An 18,157-nucleotide genomic window follows, 5' to 3' on the forward strand; every position below is an offset into this window, starting at 1 on the left:
GTTTTGTTGCGTGTTGAGGTATAAACCACGTATCGTGAAATTCACCCTTTCAGGATGTACAGTTCAGTGGTTTTTAGCGTATCCACAATTGTGTAGCCATTATCACTATCTAGTTCCACATTTCCTCACTTTACCTCAAAGGAAACTTCATACCTGTAGTAGTTACTCCCCATTTTCCCCATCCCTAGCCCTTGGAAAGCACTGATCTACTTTAGGTCTTTATGGATTTGCTGTTCTGGGCATTTCATAGAAATAGAATCATTAAATAAGTGGTCTTTTGCGTCTGGCTTCTTTCACTTACCGATGTTTTCAGGGTTCATCCATGTTATAGCACGTATCAGATTTTCCCCCTTTTTATGGGTGAATAATATCCCATGGTATGGATGGATCTGATTTTATTTACACATTTATCAGTTGATAGACATTTGGGTTTTATCTCTTTTTTGACTGTTATGCATAATGCTGCTACGAACATGCATGTACCACTGTTTGCAGGAACATATGTTGTAAATTCTTTTTGGTAGCATACTTAGGAGTGGAGTTGCTGGGTCATATTATAACTATGCTTAACCATTTAAAGCGCTACCAGACTGTTGCCCAAAGTGACTACATGACATTGCCTTCCCACCAGCAGTGTTTGAGGATTTCAGTTTTTCCATTTGCTTGCTAATACTTGCTACTGTCTTGTTTTTATTATAATCATCCTAGTGGTATGAGTGGTTTTGTGGTTGTGATTTGTATGTCTCTAATGACTAATGATGTTGAGCTTCTTTTTATGTGCTTCTTTGCCGTTTTTTAAAGTTCATTTATTTTAAGAGAGAGTGTGAGCGCTTGTGCGTGGGGGAGGCGGGCAGAGAGAGCGAGAGAGAGAATCCCAAGCAGGCTCCACACCCTGAGTGCAGAGCCCAATGCAGGGTTCAGACTCACCCACCATGAGATCATGACCTGAGCTGGAATCAAGAGTTGGACATTTAACCGACTGAGCCGTCTAGGCACCCCCTTATCTGCCATTTGTGTGTCTTCTTTGGAAAAATGTCTATTCAGATCCTTTGCTCATTTTTAAATGTAGTTATTTGTTTTTATTGTTGAGTCATGAGAGTTCCTTATATATTGTGCATATGAGCCCATTATTGAATATGAGTTGTAAATATTTTAATTGATAGTTTACTGCGGAGTGCAAAAAATTTTCAATTTTGATGAAATCCAGTTTACTTTTGATTCTTTTGGTTATGTGTGCTTTAGGTGTCCTATTTTAAGAAACCATTGCTTAGCTGAAGATCCTGAAGGTTTATGCTTGTTTTCTTAGAGTTTCATAGTTTAGCTCCTGTGTTTAGGTTATTGGTCCATTTTGAGGTAATTTTTATATATGGTGTGAGGTAGAGGTTGGATGTTTTATATTATGTTTCTGTTTTGTGTAGTTGTCACCCCTAGAATTTTACCATGCTTGCTTTTACTAAGTATGAAATTGTGGAAGAGGAAGGAGGTAAAGATATTATTATGAGGATTTTTAATGACTTTGTTTCTTTCTGCCCTTTTTAATGTTATAATTCCTAGAATCTTAATTATACTTTGACTTTAATCTATCTCAGATTAATTGTTCTTCTTTCACTGTCAGTGCTTATTCAGATTTACCCATATAATTTGATATTCTATTGTTTTAGGGAGAAGGAGTTACCTCTATACTGAGTTAATCATTTAATTGTTCTTTCACCAAGGAGATGTGAGAGATAAAAATGTCTTCATTGTCCCCCTCATTTGCAAACTGTGTATAAACTTTAATATGACCATTCATTTGGGGTGCTTGGATGGCTCAGTCGGTTGGGCGTCTGACTTTGGCTCAAATCATGATCTTGCCGTTCGTGAGTTTGAGCCCTGCATTGGGCTCTGTGCTGACAGCTTGGATCCTGGAGCCTGCTTCGGATTCTGTGTCTCCCTCTCTCTCTCTCTCTGCCTCACCCCGCCCCCCCCTTTCAAAAATAAAATAAAATATATGACCATTCATTTTCCTTCCTTTGATTATATTATTTCATTGTTTAATGTTGCTGTTGCTGATGCAGGTTTAATGTTGCTGATGTCATTGTTTTTTGGGAGTTTTTCATTTTGTTTTTAGATAGTTTGTCTTTTTTCTGGTAGCTTTTTAGATTTGTCTCTTTATCTTTGTCACTCTACAATTTCAGTTGACTGACAGATTTGTTTTTACTTACTCTGTGTAGATCTCTTGCTCAGGATTTCTTCAATTAGGATTTATATGGTAAATGAATTCTTGAAAATCACAGATCTTGTCTTTGAATATTGCTTTGTCTCCCCAATATTCTTTCTTTTTTTTCTCCAGGAAATTTGCCTTCTCATTCTACCTTTTGTGTCTCCTAACTACTTTTTCATATTTTCCAAGTTTTATTTGTAGGCAATTTCCTCAGTTTCTTCTCTGGTTTATCTTTTCTCTCTTTGATTGTGTCTACTTTGCCATTTAACTCATTTGTTGAGTTTTTCCCCCCTTCAATTTCAGTGATTATATTTTTTACTCTTCAAGAGTCTAGTTCTATTTAAGAACAAATGTCCTGTTTTTTCATGTTTGTCATTTCTTTCATGTCCTTAATCATTTTAGTTGTTTTATTTCTTTTACAGGGTTCTGTTTTCTGAGATTCCTTTTTCTCAGGGAATTAATTCTCAAGTATATTGTGCATTCCAGCTCTTTGAGAGTTCTTCTAAGTGGGATTGTTTTTCTGGGGGGGCAGATCTTGTGTATTCTGGTTGTAGAAGCACTCATCAAAAACAGTTGGTGTTTGCTTCATGCAGACGTCCAGTGCCGGTGCAAGTTTCATGTGAATTTCTCACTGGGATTCCTATCACATGAAGTCTGCTGGAAATTTTGCCCTCTTACACCTGTGCATGATACAGGCATTGGGTTCTTTTCTCTGGACACCACCCCGGTCTGCTCCTTTCCTTCATCTCTCTCTTCCACAAGCAAGCTTACTTTTTTTTTTTTTTTTTTTTTTTTTTTTTTTGGCCTCTGTTGGCCAGTAGGTAGAAAGTTTTCTCCTCCTACATTCACTGGTGTTGCAGCTTTTCTAGACTCCTTGGCTTCACACTGGGATTTGGGTTCCGTTCCCCATGTTTTATGGGCTGAAGGCCATATTTCATATTCTCCTGTGGGCATTAAAGCCTCAGTTAGAGACTATATCTGGCCCAAGGTTTTTTCCTCAGACTTTTCGCAGTATAACCTCTTAATTCCAGATTTTTCTTTCATTTCTTGTTCTTGGAGTTCTTTGTTGTTGTTCTTTTGACCTTAGGTATATTTTAAATTTGGATTGTATTTTACCTTGTAGTTCTGTGTATTCACAGTTTCGGTAGGGGTTAAAGGGACGGTATCATGTTAGTGGAATCTGATTTCCCAGAAACGATATTGCCCTAACTGGTTGTTTGTATTTAGGAATGCTGTTCATTTAGTATACGTTAATATTGTAATTACATTTACTGTAATGAATTCTCTCATTATTTACAAGAGTCTTTTTGTTGGTTTTCTTGTGTTTTTTCCAAGTATAGAATCATGTCATCCAAAAACACTGATAGTTTGACTCCATAAAGTAGCCTTGAAGTTTTTTATATTAGTTCTTCTATTTTGTTAATTGTTCTGGTTAACTCCTCTGGTGAGCGAGCATTTCCGTATGGTTTCCTCACTTTTATTTGAATTGGGATACATTTAAGAAAAGATGTTTTTTAAATGTTCTGAAGCAATTAATTTAACAGGTCCGACTCAAGTATCACAGTTTGCATTTAACCTAATGAATTATAGTGCATAGGTATTGTATATGATGTCACCAAATTGTCATTCTAAGAATAAATTATAAAAAGTAACACAAAACATAAATACAAAAATGAAATGTTTCTGAATCATCTTTTTTTTTTAAGTACAAATTTCCATTCTTCCGTATTGTCTCTTAATGGTATCCTCAGTGGTTTCTATATTTGCTTAAGCGTTCTGGTGATCGAGTTCCGGTTAACAGCAAGGCACTGGTGTGGGAATTACTACAAGTAGGCCTTCCCCCTGTATATGGAAAGAGCGAACTTCTAAAGGAGTATTTACATGTGAGAGAGATGAAATCAAACCTGTTCGTTTTCATTCATCTTTACTTTTAACTACTCATTTCTGGAGTATGGTTCCACTCCTTTGTGCTGTTTGTAATTTAGTCTTGTATACGGGCAGTTGGTAGTGAGTGAGTTGTGGCTATTGTCTTCATAGGAAAGTACAGAATACCTCTCTTCGAGCAGCTATGTGCATATTGTACTCAGTTCTTTAACATGTTTGTAAAATATTCTGGTGGCACAAAGCTGTGCCTTATGTGGCTAGGTTTGATGTTTCGGTAATTTGGGGTTCATTTCATTTCTAGCTTCCTATGCATTTAAATATCCTGTTAACCCCTATGGGTGGTGGTACTTCATAGTGTACATGCTTTCTTTTGAATGTATTTAAATAACTTACCTGCCTCAGCTCAGATACGTTGAAGGCAAATGTCAGTGTTGTAACTTTGTTTTAGAGCAGCTACAACATTGACAATTTCATAGAAAGCTGGCTACTTATAACTTCTAAATTCTGTGCATGAATTTCCTTCTTAATTGACCACAGATTGTTTTTGGTAATCTTTCCCCATGTATTGAGCCTTAAGGAGATAGTGTACCTTCTGTCTCACTTACACACCTACTTTGGTGTCAAGATTTTTCCCTTCACCCCGTGCTGCACCTCCGCCACCCCACGTGGCTTATGTAGTTGCTCATGTTACTACTACAAGTAATGGACCCCTTTCTACCCTCTAGTACAGGACTTAGGAACCGGGCGACCGTAGAGCATATTGACTAAGAGCACAGGCTTTGGAATCGAATAGATTGGAGTTTGAGTCTTGATTCTTTTGTTTAACAACCTGTATTTGTCCTTAGAATAAGTTTAAAAACTTTTTTAATGTTAGTTTCCTTTGCAGTGAGGTGAATATGACATACCTACCTCACAGGGTTGTTGTGAGGGTTGAACAAACTGATGTATATGAAGTACGTTTATTAGTGCCTGCCCCGTGGAAAGTGCTCAAGAATTGGTAGCTGTATTTCTTGCTGCTATTTAACTTAAAGGTAGTAAACACGTTCGCTTATCTTTGATGACTTGGCCAATTTTATCTTGGAAAGACTTGGAATACTAGCTTAGGAAAACTCTTAAATGCATTTCATATTAGGTAAGTGGGGAGTATTTATCTTTCAAAGATAGTTAAATAATTCAATTTTTTGCTGTATGGATTAACCTGCAATTCGATGTGTAATACAGAGTTAAGAAAACACAGAGAACTCTGGAACAGTTTTTTTAAAAAAATAAGCTTATATCTTAATATAGTAGCTTGGTTTCCTTATAAATACTGGTTTTTTTAAACGGGGGTTTAGATTTTTAGCGTTTCCCTTAGATACATTTAAGACACGCTTGAGAATGCCCGGCCTATTTTCATGTCAGTGCAGTAGACATTGTATTATAGCGGTACGACTGTCCCATTTGGAGTTTGGAGACCTGGCTTTGAGTCTTGGCTTTGCTGTTGACTTTGCACAAATGTCACACTGGTCAAGTCAGAACCTCTTCATGTCTGACTTCTGTACTGTGGTGCTTGTAACTTGACCTGCCTCGCCTTCCTAACTCATTTAGTTGCTCAGAAAATCAAAATAATTACCTTAAGGCTCTTTAGAAAGTGGAAAGGGCTATCCCGAGTAGAGATAAGTGTTATCTCAGTTCTCACCTTATTTTTGTCCACCTACATCTGTCCAAAAAACAGTGTTGGTGTTTTATGAATTTCTCAAAATTGAAATTCATGTCCCTGTTAATCATATTTCTCTGACAAGAGGCATTTTGGTAAACTTTTTTCTTGCATTGTGAGGTGGCATATTACTTTAAAGGTGTGTGTTTTAGTTAACTCCCCATGGCCACAAAGTAGTTCGGGGAGTAAGCTGAGTTTTTTAAAAAGTGTACCTATAGCTCTAGAAATTCTTTTCAGTCTCTGCTCAGAACTGATCACCTCCATTAAGCCTTTGATTGATTCTACCTGGTTTTAATTAACTTGCATTCCATCTGCATTTATGCATGTAGTTTGCAGTATGTTAATTTACAGTGGAGTGTTTTTGTAAGTCATTTTATGTCTTTTACATGTGACCTGGACTTGTTTTCTCGGCTAGTTGGAATCTCCTGAAGGGTTACGACAATTGTCCTTTCCCTTTCTTCACATTAGAATCCTAATAGAGGATGCCCTACATATAATGATTTCTTCTAGTTGTGTTTGCATAAAACTTCCACTAAAATCCAGTGGCATCATTTGACTTAATATTACAGGGTACACATCTGCAGAAATTTTCATTTGTTTTAGTGTATGCCTATTTAGAGTTAAAAGACAAAAGGCATAAAAACAGTGTACTGCTTGATTCAAAAATAATAGTGTGTAAGCTGCCATGTACTTCAGCTGAGACTAGACTTCATTGTTTTGCTTTTTCAAACCATTCTGTTAACTGTATTTGGCCAAAAGAAATCTAGTAAATCTCATTAAATAGTTTGATTTTTAAAACTATACTACTGGAGGATAAGGTGGTATTTGTGTTAATAGCCATAGTTTTAAATGATTCTTTGCCAAAAAGGAATTGAGCCCTTGATGAAAGAAAGGCTTTTATTAAAGGCTTATAAAAAGGCTTTTTGAGAGTCCCAGTTGCTTATGTCTCATTTTTCCATAAAATTAATTTGTTAAATTACCGATGATTCTTACTATTGAAGTTTCTCATGTAAACCTTGATATGGAGGAGACTATTCTTGCAATAAATTTCCTAGCTTATTTGGAAATGGCTATGTTTGAAAAAAAGAAACGTCTTTACACTTGCTTTCATCAGAGCTTTCTCTAAAACAAACCAAGATAAAATCATGGCTTTTATTTTTGCACTTAAAGAATTTGCTAAAGAGGATGTTTCTTCCAAATGAATGTTTGCATTTTATTTTCCAGACCTTTTTCTCTAAAACCAGTTTTTGCTCCTAAGAAACATTTTTTACGTCTTCTTCAGGAATGTCCTTGTCTGCCGGATCTTCTCCTCTTCATTCTCCCAAGATCACTCCACATACTTCTCCTGCGCCCAGAAGAAGAAGTCACACTCCAAATCCAGCAAATTACATGGTGCCTTCTAGTGCCTCTACATCTGTTAATAATCCTGTTTCTCAGACTCCATCTTCTGGTCAGGTGATCCAAAAGGAAACTGTCGGTGGGACGACTTACTTCTATACAGACACAACCCCAGCACCTTTGACTGGAATGGTATGTCTACATGACGGGAGAAGTGAGAGTAGTCTTACAGCAGTTCCTTCTTGATAATGAGATTAGTGAGGAGGTCCCCCCCCCCTTGCATATTTTTATTGTTATGTGAAAACGTATTTACTTTTCTAACTTAGACGATGATCCTGACCTCTTCTCATCTCTTCAAAGTAAACTTTCTGTATTAATAATAACTCCAGTTTAGACAGAACCGGGTTTAATCACAAATCAGACTATATTCTGGCTCTAGTTGAGTACTTTATGGCACGTTTGCTCATGGGGTTACCTTGTACTGGTGCTAGCTGGAGTTGATGTTTGCTGCGTTTGTTTGTAGGTGTACGTAGTTTTACCTCTGGTAAGAACTTGGAGAAAGTAGATGGTTTCTTACGGTAGTCACTAAAAACAAACTGATGATAAACTCTTGCTTCAGGTGAGGCAATGATTTAATCTCTAGATCTCTGGATAGTGGAGGACACATGATGATAAGGGGCTTCCAGTGTGGGTTATTGGTAAGGAAGGAGGAAGCCCAGCAGGGGAAACCCTGATCGTGGATGAAGAAAGAGCTACCAAAGGAAGGCAGAGGGAGAGAGGGGAAAGGGCAAAGAGGGAAGTGTCGTCATGTTCCATAAATTGTATCTCTTTGCTTCATTCTGGCTATGTCAAAAAATTGTTTTTTAACTGGTATGGTGAAATAAGTAGTGGATGAAGAGCTTGTGAGTTCGAAAGCCAAGTTCCATTAAGGTAGGAGAACTGATCTCAATGGTAGACATTTGACATAATTACAGAGCATAGGTTTCGATGAAAAGTATGCTTGGATTTTAGTAAGCAGATTTTGATCTCACAAGTTAAACTAATGGCTTATTTTGATTAATGGTTTACTAAAAGGCAATTTGAAAGGAAAGATGACAGAGTTCTTTTATGTTTTTTTAAGAGTCCCTCCCGGTCCTGCCATTGTTTTGTGACTTTTGAATCTTAGTACCTCTGAGACCATTTCCCCAGTTGTAAATGGGGATAATAATTTAGTGAAAACATTTATAGAAGTACTTGTAAATTATGTAAAATGTTTCAAAAACTAATAAATAGCTAATAGTCTTGTTCTGTTTTGTTTTGTTTTTGGTCAGAGATCTTTCAAAAATTATCACAGAACAGCTTGCCGAACAGAAGGTCAAATAATTGAGGTAGAGTAGAGACTTTCCTTGGTTCTTTCAAGTAAGAATTCCATCAATGTGTTACCTTTTTTGGGGGTTTATTATAATTATTTACATTTTTATTATAGCATATTTGTAGAAAGTAGTTTAGTTTAATCTATAAAGAGGTTCTTTTGTCACAAAACTCTCTCAGCTGTTTTTGTAGAGATTACATAGGGCACATTTTTATGATGTTTTTACCCTTCAGACCACTGTTAGAAATGTGCTCATGGTGAACTTGAGCTAATTAAGCCAAACTGTGCTCTCTGGTGTAAGAAAACCGAGGCAAGAGAAAGGAAATCTTCTCCCTGCGGATATAGGTTAAAGGAAACCATACATACAGGTGTTGCAAAACCACTTCCTGGTTGAGATCCAGAGCAGAATAATTATCTGAGGGCAGCAGAAATCAGCTGAATTCATTTTACAAAGACGAAAAACAAAGCGTTTGTTCCAGCTTTTTAAAAAGGAAAAAGGAAAAGATAGTTTAGAATGTACGTTTATTTTGTATCAGGGGCCGGTGAAGAGGAAGGAGAGGCAGAGGCAGAAGAGAAGAAGCCAGGGGGTGGGGAAAAGTCCACTCGGAAAAATGAAAGCAAAGAGGCTTGAAGCAGATTCGGTAACTTTGCCATAGTTTTGCCCTGAAGGTATTTAAATAGACTGTTCACTCTTCCGTTCGCCTGAGCTGCGGACCAGACCCAGAGTCAGTCCGTCGGTCCGTCCTCCTCACTGTTGCAGTGTGAGGTGCTTACCAATGTGGACGCAGCAGTCTGTCTAGGTTGGCCACGAAAAGCCCTTGCAAGGGGGTGGTTCTTTGGGGAGCCAGGGCAGGGTTACCTCATTATCTGACCGCATCCAAACACCTCTGTCACCGGCTTTCTTCTCTCTTCCCGCTGCTTTAAAAAATGCTGACGGACTACATAACCTCTTCCAAAGTGCAGCTTTGGCCTCTCCTTGGAAGTTAGGTTTTACTGTGTCCGAAGGAATGTTTCCTTTCTTGTCAGACTTTTAAATTGATTACTACAAGATTATTTGTATAAAGTGAGTTCATTCTGAAAGTGTCCCGACAACAGCTGTCCTCTAAGGTGCTTATTAGCTCACTATGATTTAAAGATGAAAACGTATCCGTTTATCTATCGCTGTCATTTAAAGCTTACAGCTTTACCGAAACAATGATAAAGCTTATCGAGTGAGAAAGGTTGGTTATTACATTTCCCCCCTCCCTGCCTTTTTTAGGTATTTCCAAACTACCACATATATCCTCCAACTGCACCTCATGTTGCCTACATGCAACCAAAAGCAAATGCACCGTCCTTCTTCATGGCCGACGAACTCCGACAGGTGGGCTTTCAGAGTTCCTGGGGGGAATCCGTAATGGCTGTTGTGCTGTAACGACGAGCCGGAGAAAGAACAGAGCCCTTTTCAAATGAGATCATGTGATCAAACACGCTGTATGCACTAAAGCAGCTAGAATGTAGAGTGTATGAGTCCTAATTGGCATATTTATTTAAGGAAACCCGTTTTTCAAGAAAATTTGTAGATCAGTATGTGTTAGGACGTAAAACAGAATAAATAGCTACTTAAATGGGCCACCTTTTTGCACTTCGTATCCTGTGCATTGAAAGGTCTCTGAAATATATAAATTATTGAAATGGCCTCTAACCTTCAGACCACTTTTTGTTAATATCTGGAGGTTGAGAATAAGTAGTTTGGCCTAGAAATAAACCTCATTTTAAAATAGCTTAATATTGGGGCACCTGGGTGGCTGAGTCAGTTAAGCTTCCAGCTCTTGGTTTTGGCTCAGGTCATGATCTCAGTTTTGTGAGTTCGAGCCCCGTGTCCGGCTCTGTGCTGACAGCATGGAGCCTGCTTGGGATTCTCCCCCTCCCCCCACTGCCCTCTCTCGGCTCTCTCTGCCACCCCCCCCCTTGTGTCTCTCAAATATAAATAAACTTTAAAAATTTTTTTAAAAAGTAATAGAGCTTAATATTTTCTATAAAGTAGGTTTTATAAAATAATTTTTTTTTTTTTAGGTAAACAGCTGGGTATTATTTGATACGTAGAATTTCATTTTATACTTAAAATCTCAGAAAAAAAATGTTATTTCACAGAAGTTGTACCAGTATAATGTTGATGAATAAATTATTGACGAGCTTAGGGTAGGCCTTGTCTTCAGCCACAGAGTTATAGTTACGTGCTTTGGGTCAAAGCATAGCTACTGAACCCCAACCTTAATTATGGGCAGGTCTCTCCAGGCCTGGAATTTAGATGTTTTATCGTTATTAGAAATGTCATTTCATGTCGTCGACATCAAAAAGTGTGCATATGAAAAAATATTAATACTTATTTACTTATAATAAGAAAATCAGATTTTAGAAGCTCTGTTTATATGTAAATATACTTGTTTTCTTTTCTTAGGAGCTGATTAACAGGCATTTAATAACAATGGCTCAAATCGACCAAGCAGATATGCCAGGTAAAATGCGAGTTGGTTCATCCTTCCTTTTAAAGGTTATTAGGATCTCGATGTACATGTTTTTATGCCTTGAGCAGCTAGTTACAATTTTATGAGTGTATTTATTTGAAATCTACTTTTGAAGAGTTCCAAGATGCCACTGATCATCTAGTCCATTTCAGTTCTCCATGTTACAGTATTCTAGTTTGTCAAAAAAGTTGGTGGTTTTAAAATTCATGGTGATTTACCTCATTGTGCATTAGAATATTGTTTCCTGAAACTTGATAAAGTATGGATACTTAAACAGACGGGGAAGGTAATTATTACTTTTGAAACTATGGTGTGCCAGATAATGTGCTGATTAAATTCTTTATATGTCTTACTTTCTTCCTCATAAAAATCCTATGACATTGACACGAATACTGTCCTCTCCCTCTTACGTATGAGGAAAACTGAGGGTGACAGGAAGGCTAAGTAATTTGCCTTTAGCACTGATGGCTAGTAATCAGCTGGTCAGTCAGGATTTAAAGTTAGGTTTTTCTGACTGTACCACAGTGTTTCTCAGAGTACATTAAAATCTCTTTGCCTAGCTTATTCTGTATATAGCAAGATTAAATATGGTATAATTTAGCAAAACTTTATAAATAATGCAGTAGGAATATATTTGCCATAGAGATAATCTCAAAGCATGTGGTTGTAATCAAGGACTCAACATAGTCTACTGTGCATTTTCTTGATTGCTAAAGAATTAAAAGGAATAATATGTAGCTCTTATGCCCTAACACCAATCTTTTCAGTTTAGATGGACAGGGAACTGATTTGTCATAACCTTTAAAGTATTCAGGTTGGAATTTTCCTTAATTATTTAACATTGTCTTTGAGGTCTTAGCTGGGATAAAAGAAGAAAAGAAAAATAAGTAGGTTTATTTTTGCCTTTCCAGTCTTTATGACCACAATCATGTATAAGTCGTATGACCAGAGGTTGGGCATAACTTGAAATTATAATAGAGCTTAGGAAATAGCTGGATACGAGATTAATATATGTCAGTTAAATTTCTGTAGGCCAGTAGCCAATAACTTAAATATAATTAAAAGAAAAGATGCTACTTACAGTGGTTTCAGCTTATCAGTAGCTAGGGAATAAATGCAACAAAAGATGTGTGCGATCTCAATGGGGGAGACTTACTAAGAGATATTAAGTAAGATAAATAATTAGAGCAAAATATTATATATTAAAAAAAATTTTTTTTTAATGTTTATTTTTGACAGAGAGAGAGAGACAGAGCATGAGGGGGGAGGGGCAGAGAGAGGGAGACACAGAATCTGAAGCAGGCTCCAGGCTCTGAGCCATCAGCACAGAGCCTGACGCGGGGCTCGAACTCACGGACTGTGAGATCACCTGAGCCGAAGTCAGACACTCAGCCAACCGACTGAGCCACCCAGGTGCCCCCAAAATATTATATTATAAATAGGAAGACATAATGAGTAAGATGTCAGTTTTCCTAAACTGATGTATAGATGCAGTATAATTGCAGTCAAAGCATATGAGCTGTTTTTACTCATAATACTTCTGGCATTTACTTCATGTCCTAACGGATTATTTATTAAGGGCACAGTCTGACAAGACTACTCCCATTTCAGATGCCCGCCAAGGTGGGGTGCCCAGGCTACCCACATTCCGACCAACTACCAATTTGGGGGTTTCCATAACCACTACCACCACTCTCCCCCCACACCCCGCCGCACCAGTTCAGTAATTTGCTAGAGTGATTCACTTTAGGACCTGTTGCTGGTTTAGTGTGTAGAGGCTACAGCTCAGGGACAGCCAAATGGAAGAAATGCCCAGGGCAAAGCGAGAGGGTGGGCACTTGTGTACAAAACTTTAAAAGCTTTTTATACTATAAAATATTAGCCAATAGATTTAACATATCAGTAGGGAAAGATTTCTTCTACAGGAGGCAAAGATTGCTGACTCTTAGAGAAAATACTGCTAAATTTTACTAAGTTAGAATTGAAAAGCAATCCAAAGATACCCACAGTAAAGAAAAAACCTGGAAGAAGATATTTACACAGTTGACAAAGAATATAAGAAAGACAATTCAGTAAGAGCATAAAAAACTCAACAGAAAAATGGCCAAAAGATAGGAATAGGCACGTAAAGAAAGGAAATTCACATGAGCAGTACATGTATGACGAGATGTGAACCATCACTGACAATTAGGGAAAGTTCAGGTAAGCTGCCATCTTGAAGTGCAAGTCGTGCATCTTGAAGTAAAGTGTTAGGATATGGATCCACAGGCTCTCTGGTGCGTTGCTGTAGGGAGCATAAGTCGGGTGAACCTGTGATCCAGCACTTCTCCTCCTGGAAACAGGTAAACTCCTATACGTTTTCAGCCGCAAAATGTATGACGAAGTATCCATAACATTGTCACTCAAAATAGCAGAAACTTTGATCAATCCAGAGTGACTGTGCTGCTGTCAGCTCATGGAAGGTGGTACAGCAGCTGAAAGGAAGGAAGTTCACTGAGCTGCAACAACCCAGAAGAAGATTAGTAAGTAAAGTGAGTTGCAAGAGACTATATACAGCATACTACCTTTTTACAAAGTTAACCAAAATGTATACATATATTTACATTTATGTAAATGTATGTGTATATGCTTATGTATATATTATGTGCAATGCAGCCATATAAAAAAGGAAGGAAGTGAGAGAAGGAAGGCAGAGGTTGGTAAAGAGAACCATAATTTAGATGTAAGTTAAAGGTCTGATGAGTACTGAGTTTGCAGATGCTTATTCTGCTATTAAGAATAATTAACTACATAAAACCAGGCTTTATGTAGACACGAGCCAGTGATCTGAGTGTCACAGACTAAAGGTTATGGTTAATCCGCTTCTGTGCCCCATGTTCCACAAGGTTTAGTAAATGCTTTTTGGGGGGGGGGTCACTGCTCTAACTGATCTTTTTCATGTCTTTTGTTTACTACAATCTTCATCTCATGCTGACCCATGCATTAATATTTGGTCTTGCTGTCTTTTTTCTCTCCGTTTTCCATTTCATAGCTCATGTTCCCACCAGATTAGTACTTCTCAAGTTTGAAGTCATAATTTATTTCCTGTAGATCAGTGCTTCTGCACCAGGAGTGGTTACCCCATCACGGGTCATTTGGTCGTGTCTGGAACGGTTTTGGTTGTCACAGCTGGCGGTGGGGTGCTGCTGGCTACCGGTGGGTTGCCGAACACCCTGCAGTGCACAGACCAGTCCCTGACAACAGAGAGTGATCCAGTCTGGTATGTCAGTAGGGCCAAGGTTGAGAAACCGTAGTGAATCTCAGACATTCGATATCTTAGATGGGACCTATTATTTTATATGTCCTTCGAGGGGAGGTAGGGTTGAATAGAGCAAAGACACTAACATTTCATTTTATTTTTTATCACTGTTTTTACTATTACTTGGTGGAATTGGACCCCAGACTAAAACTTGGGGCTGACGTGAAGAATGCAGCTCTGTCCATAATCTTACACGTTGGTATCCCTAGTCTGATTTTTGATGGCCTAACAGTGATTTAGGCACCCCCTATTCCCTTTATTCATACTTAATTTTATGTATTTGTTAAGTTGAGCTGGAAACGAAGAGCAAAACGACAGTGAGTATTCCTATCAGTGGAAACATTCGGTTTTTTAAGGTTAATATCAGGCTGCATACGATCATTTCAGGGTAGACTGGGAAATGTAGTGTTCAAAGATGACTTTCGGAAACAAGGTAACACCATATGTACAGACATAAAAATGAACGTTTTGAAGATTTTATTTAAGTCGTGAGGGAGCCGGTTGTAGGACCTGTTACTACTAGCTCAGGGGTATCGAAATGCGTGTGCAAACTGGCTTTTCCACGGAGGAGGCAGGCGTTCTTCTGCAGTGCTGCCAGTTACCTGTGTGCAGTTTACAGAGGTGCAAAATACCTTCCGTGGCATCAGAATCAGACATCGAAAAGCCATCCATTGGATACTCCGTGGTCTTCCACTGAAGCACGATTTTTTCCACCCCGTGACGCAGAGAATTCAACAAGCCTTGCTTGAAAGGGCACACAGGGACAAAGGAGTTAGTACAATTTTTAGCTGATTGTGACCCTCCCTCAATCTCTTTGTCACACACTGGTGCTATGACTCCGCTGCTTGGCGTAGTGAATTTCAGGTCCTCAGTCTAGCATTTGTATTCCCCTCTGATCCAGTCCCAACAGAACCCCCTCAGCTTTTTCTCCACGTTGTGCCTCTTCTGTAATACACCCTGCTCTCCCACCGCGTGAGATTTCACGGTTCCTGAACACAGTATACACATTGAGGCCTGGGTGGCGGTGGTGGTTCTGTTTACTCCCTCACCACAAAGCAAAGCGCTCGTTCGCTCGTTGTGGAGTATCACTGTGAGCAGTCTCATCCTTCAGTTTGTAGTACACATACCAAATCCTCTGTAAGATCTTTTCTAGGATCCTTGAGAATGGCTTCCTTCTGGGTATTTCCATGCGTAGTGCTTCTCAGAATGTGGTCCTTGCCCCAGCAGCATCTTTTCATTATTACCTGGAAACTTCTTGGAATTGCAAATTCTCGGGCCCTACTGTAGACCAACTAAGTAAACACTGGGCATGGGGCCCAGCAAACTGTGTATTGCTATCACTGTCAGTGACTCTGAAGGGTGTTGAAGTTTAAGAACCAGTGCCATGGTGAGTTGTACTTTTTTAATAGCTGTTTTTCTTGTACTGTATTATGTTTCCATATAGATCTCTGTCCTTTATTTTTTCTTAGTGTCTTGATAAGAACCTGTATTTCATTAATACCTGTATTAATAAGTTAATAACCTGTCTTGATTAAGACCTGTCTTGAATAAGACCTTATTAATCAAAATTAATAACCTGTTTTGATTAATAACCTGTCTTGATAAGAACCTGTATTTCATTAATGAGTAGGCACTCATTACCTTTTCACTAATTTGAAATTAATTATTTCTCTTACTAGATGCTCCTCATGAAATAACCAGGGAACAAAATTTATTCATCATTTGTTTGTGGAAATTACGCTGATTGTTAAAATAAAAGATAAATGGGCAAAGTTGCAGCTGCATTTCCTTGTGTGTATACTTCCCTTGTACTGCCTTTATTTCAGTAGAATATGTCATGTGACCTTGTTTTGAAAGTTAGTGTCTGTTTGAATCAGTGTCTGTTTTTTGCACTCTGGCCAAAGTGCCGTCTGGGGGTTAAGAGCACGAGACTCTGGAATCAGAGCCCTGAGTTTGCATCCCAACTCCCTTTCTAGATGTGTGATCCTTATTTTCTTTATGAAATAGAGTTCTGTCTCCTGTGGTTGTTTCGAAAACAAAGAGATGGTGAATGTCAATTTAGCAAAGGCGGAAGGGCCATTATGAGCCTGTCTTCTGGAGTTACAGTTTTCTGATTAGGGTTTTAACCTGTATTCCTTAACAGGCATTCAGTGAAAAATTATTAGTCATATTGGTCCGTGTGTTTTTTAGAAAGAGATTTATTGACGTGTTTTAAAAATAGTGCTAAACATATTTATTGTAAAAAGTTTGGGAAGTATGGCATAGTGTAAAGAGAATAACAGTGCTCCCACTCAGAGGTTACCGTTGTTGAAGTTCTTGCTGTGTTCTTTCTAGAAGGTTTTCTGTGTGTACTGTGCATGTTCACTTACCTGCTTTTCATTTGAAATCTCTTGAGTATTCCTAAGTCATTCAAGACATTTAGGAGAATGGAAGCTGTTCCGTTGGGAAATGTAATTTGATTGTATTTGAAGCATTAAAAAAATCCTCCTCTTTTTGAATTGCAAAACTGATACGTGTATGTATCAGAAAATAGGGAGCGGTAAAGAAGAAAGCATAGGGGCACCTGGGTGGCTCGGTCGGTTGAGCCTCGGACTCTTGGTTTCTGCTCAGGTCGTGATCTCACGGTTTGTGGGATCTAGTCCCGTGTCGGGCTCTGCACTCAGAGTGCAGAGCTTGCTTGGGATTCTCTCTCACCCATCTCTCTCTGTCCCTCCCCCACTCTGGTTTTCTGTCTCTCTCAAAATAAATAAATAAACTTTAAAAAGAAAAGTAAATTGCCTGTACTCCTTACAGAAACCAACCACTGAATACAGTTAGTCTTTTTTTTTTTTAATGGTGATTTATTTATTTTGAGAGAGAGAGAGCACGAGTGAGCAGGGGAGGGGCGGAGAGGAAGAGGGAGGGAGAGAACCTCAAGCAGGCTTTGAGCTGTCAGCACAGAGCCTGATGCAAGGCTTGATCTTACAGAACCGTGCGATCATGACCTGAGCCCAAGTCGATCTGGATGCTTAAACTGACCGAGCCATCCAGGCGCCCTATTTAGTCCTTATAAGAAACAACAGATTGGGGTTCAAGGTAAATAGTTTTTTAAATGCCTGACTAGAGTATCATGAGCCAGTTACAGTGCATTATCCCAGCTATTCTTACACATAATTTTTCTTGCTTTGAGGAACGTGGAAATCATGAGGATAAAGTTGTTTTCATTTTCTTTCTTTTATGTTTTACTAGGGAGGAAAACAGTGCTGTTCCACTGAATGGTTGAAAGTCTTGATAGATTGCCGTATTTATACATACATATACCCACAGATACATTACACATACACACTCTCCAATTTAATGTTACTTGTTTTGAATTTCTGTATGTTTTAAAAAACAAGAATTCATATGCTTAACACCATTGTCTAAATATATTTTGTGCAAACCAAAGTGTTTTAAGGAGCAAAATCAAAATCAGAAATGTTTAATACCTGTAAGTGATAACACAAATTGTTTCTAATAACTGAGAAACAAAAAGTTGTGTGGTGCTATAAAAGATAAATATTTTCAAGGGGCGCCTGGGTGGCTCAGTCCGTTTAGCACCCTACTCTCGATCTCAGCTCAAGTCCTGCTCTCAGGGTCATGAGTTCAAGCCCCGTGTCGGGCCCTGGGCTGGGTGTGAAACCTATGTAAGAAATTTAAAAAAAATTTTCTGAGTGTATGAAATCTGGTTCTTTGGTTGTTCTGTAATGCTTATTTTTTATTGATAATGAAACCATTTTCTTTTATAGAATTGTTATGAGTGTTGACACTGTTCCAGAATTCAAAAGTATGTTTTGATACCCGTGGTTTATGGTAAATTCGATTTCTTTTTTGCTCTGAGAGACTTATGCATATCAGCAAG

General features: G+C 38.3%; 1 protein-coding gene across 5 annotated transcripts in view; it reads left to right on the plus strand.

Moving 5' to 3' along the window:
- The window catches only part of PAN3 (poly(A) specific ribonuclease subunit PAN3), a 134,717-nt gene that overhangs the window by 89,795 nt on the left and 26,765 nt on the right, over positions 1 to 18,157 (plus strand). For 3 of the 5 annotated variants that reach the window (XM_030308388.1, XM_030308378.1, XM_030308406.1), the window contains 4 exons: positions 7,066 to 7,313; positions 8,432 to 8,488; positions 9,731 to 9,835; positions 10,913 to 10,970. In XM_030308388.1, the coding sequence (XP_030164248.1) occupies positions 7,066 to 7,313; positions 8,432 to 8,488; positions 9,731 to 9,835; positions 10,913 to 10,970 (468 nt within the window). The remainder of the gene's footprint in view (positions 1 to 7,065; positions 7,314 to 8,431; positions 8,489 to 9,730; positions 9,836 to 10,912; positions 10,971 to 18,157) is intronic. The other 2 variants (XM_030308397.1, XM_030308415.1) reach the window with 1 other exon arrangement.

Source organism: Lynx canadensis, chromosome A1 (genome assembly GCF_007474595.2).
Source record: "Lynx canadensis isolate LIC74 chromosome A1, mLynCan4.pri.v2, whole genome shotgun sequence".
NCBI classification, from domain to species: domain Eukaryota; kingdom Metazoa; phylum Chordata; class Mammalia; order Carnivora; family Felidae; genus Lynx; species Lynx canadensis.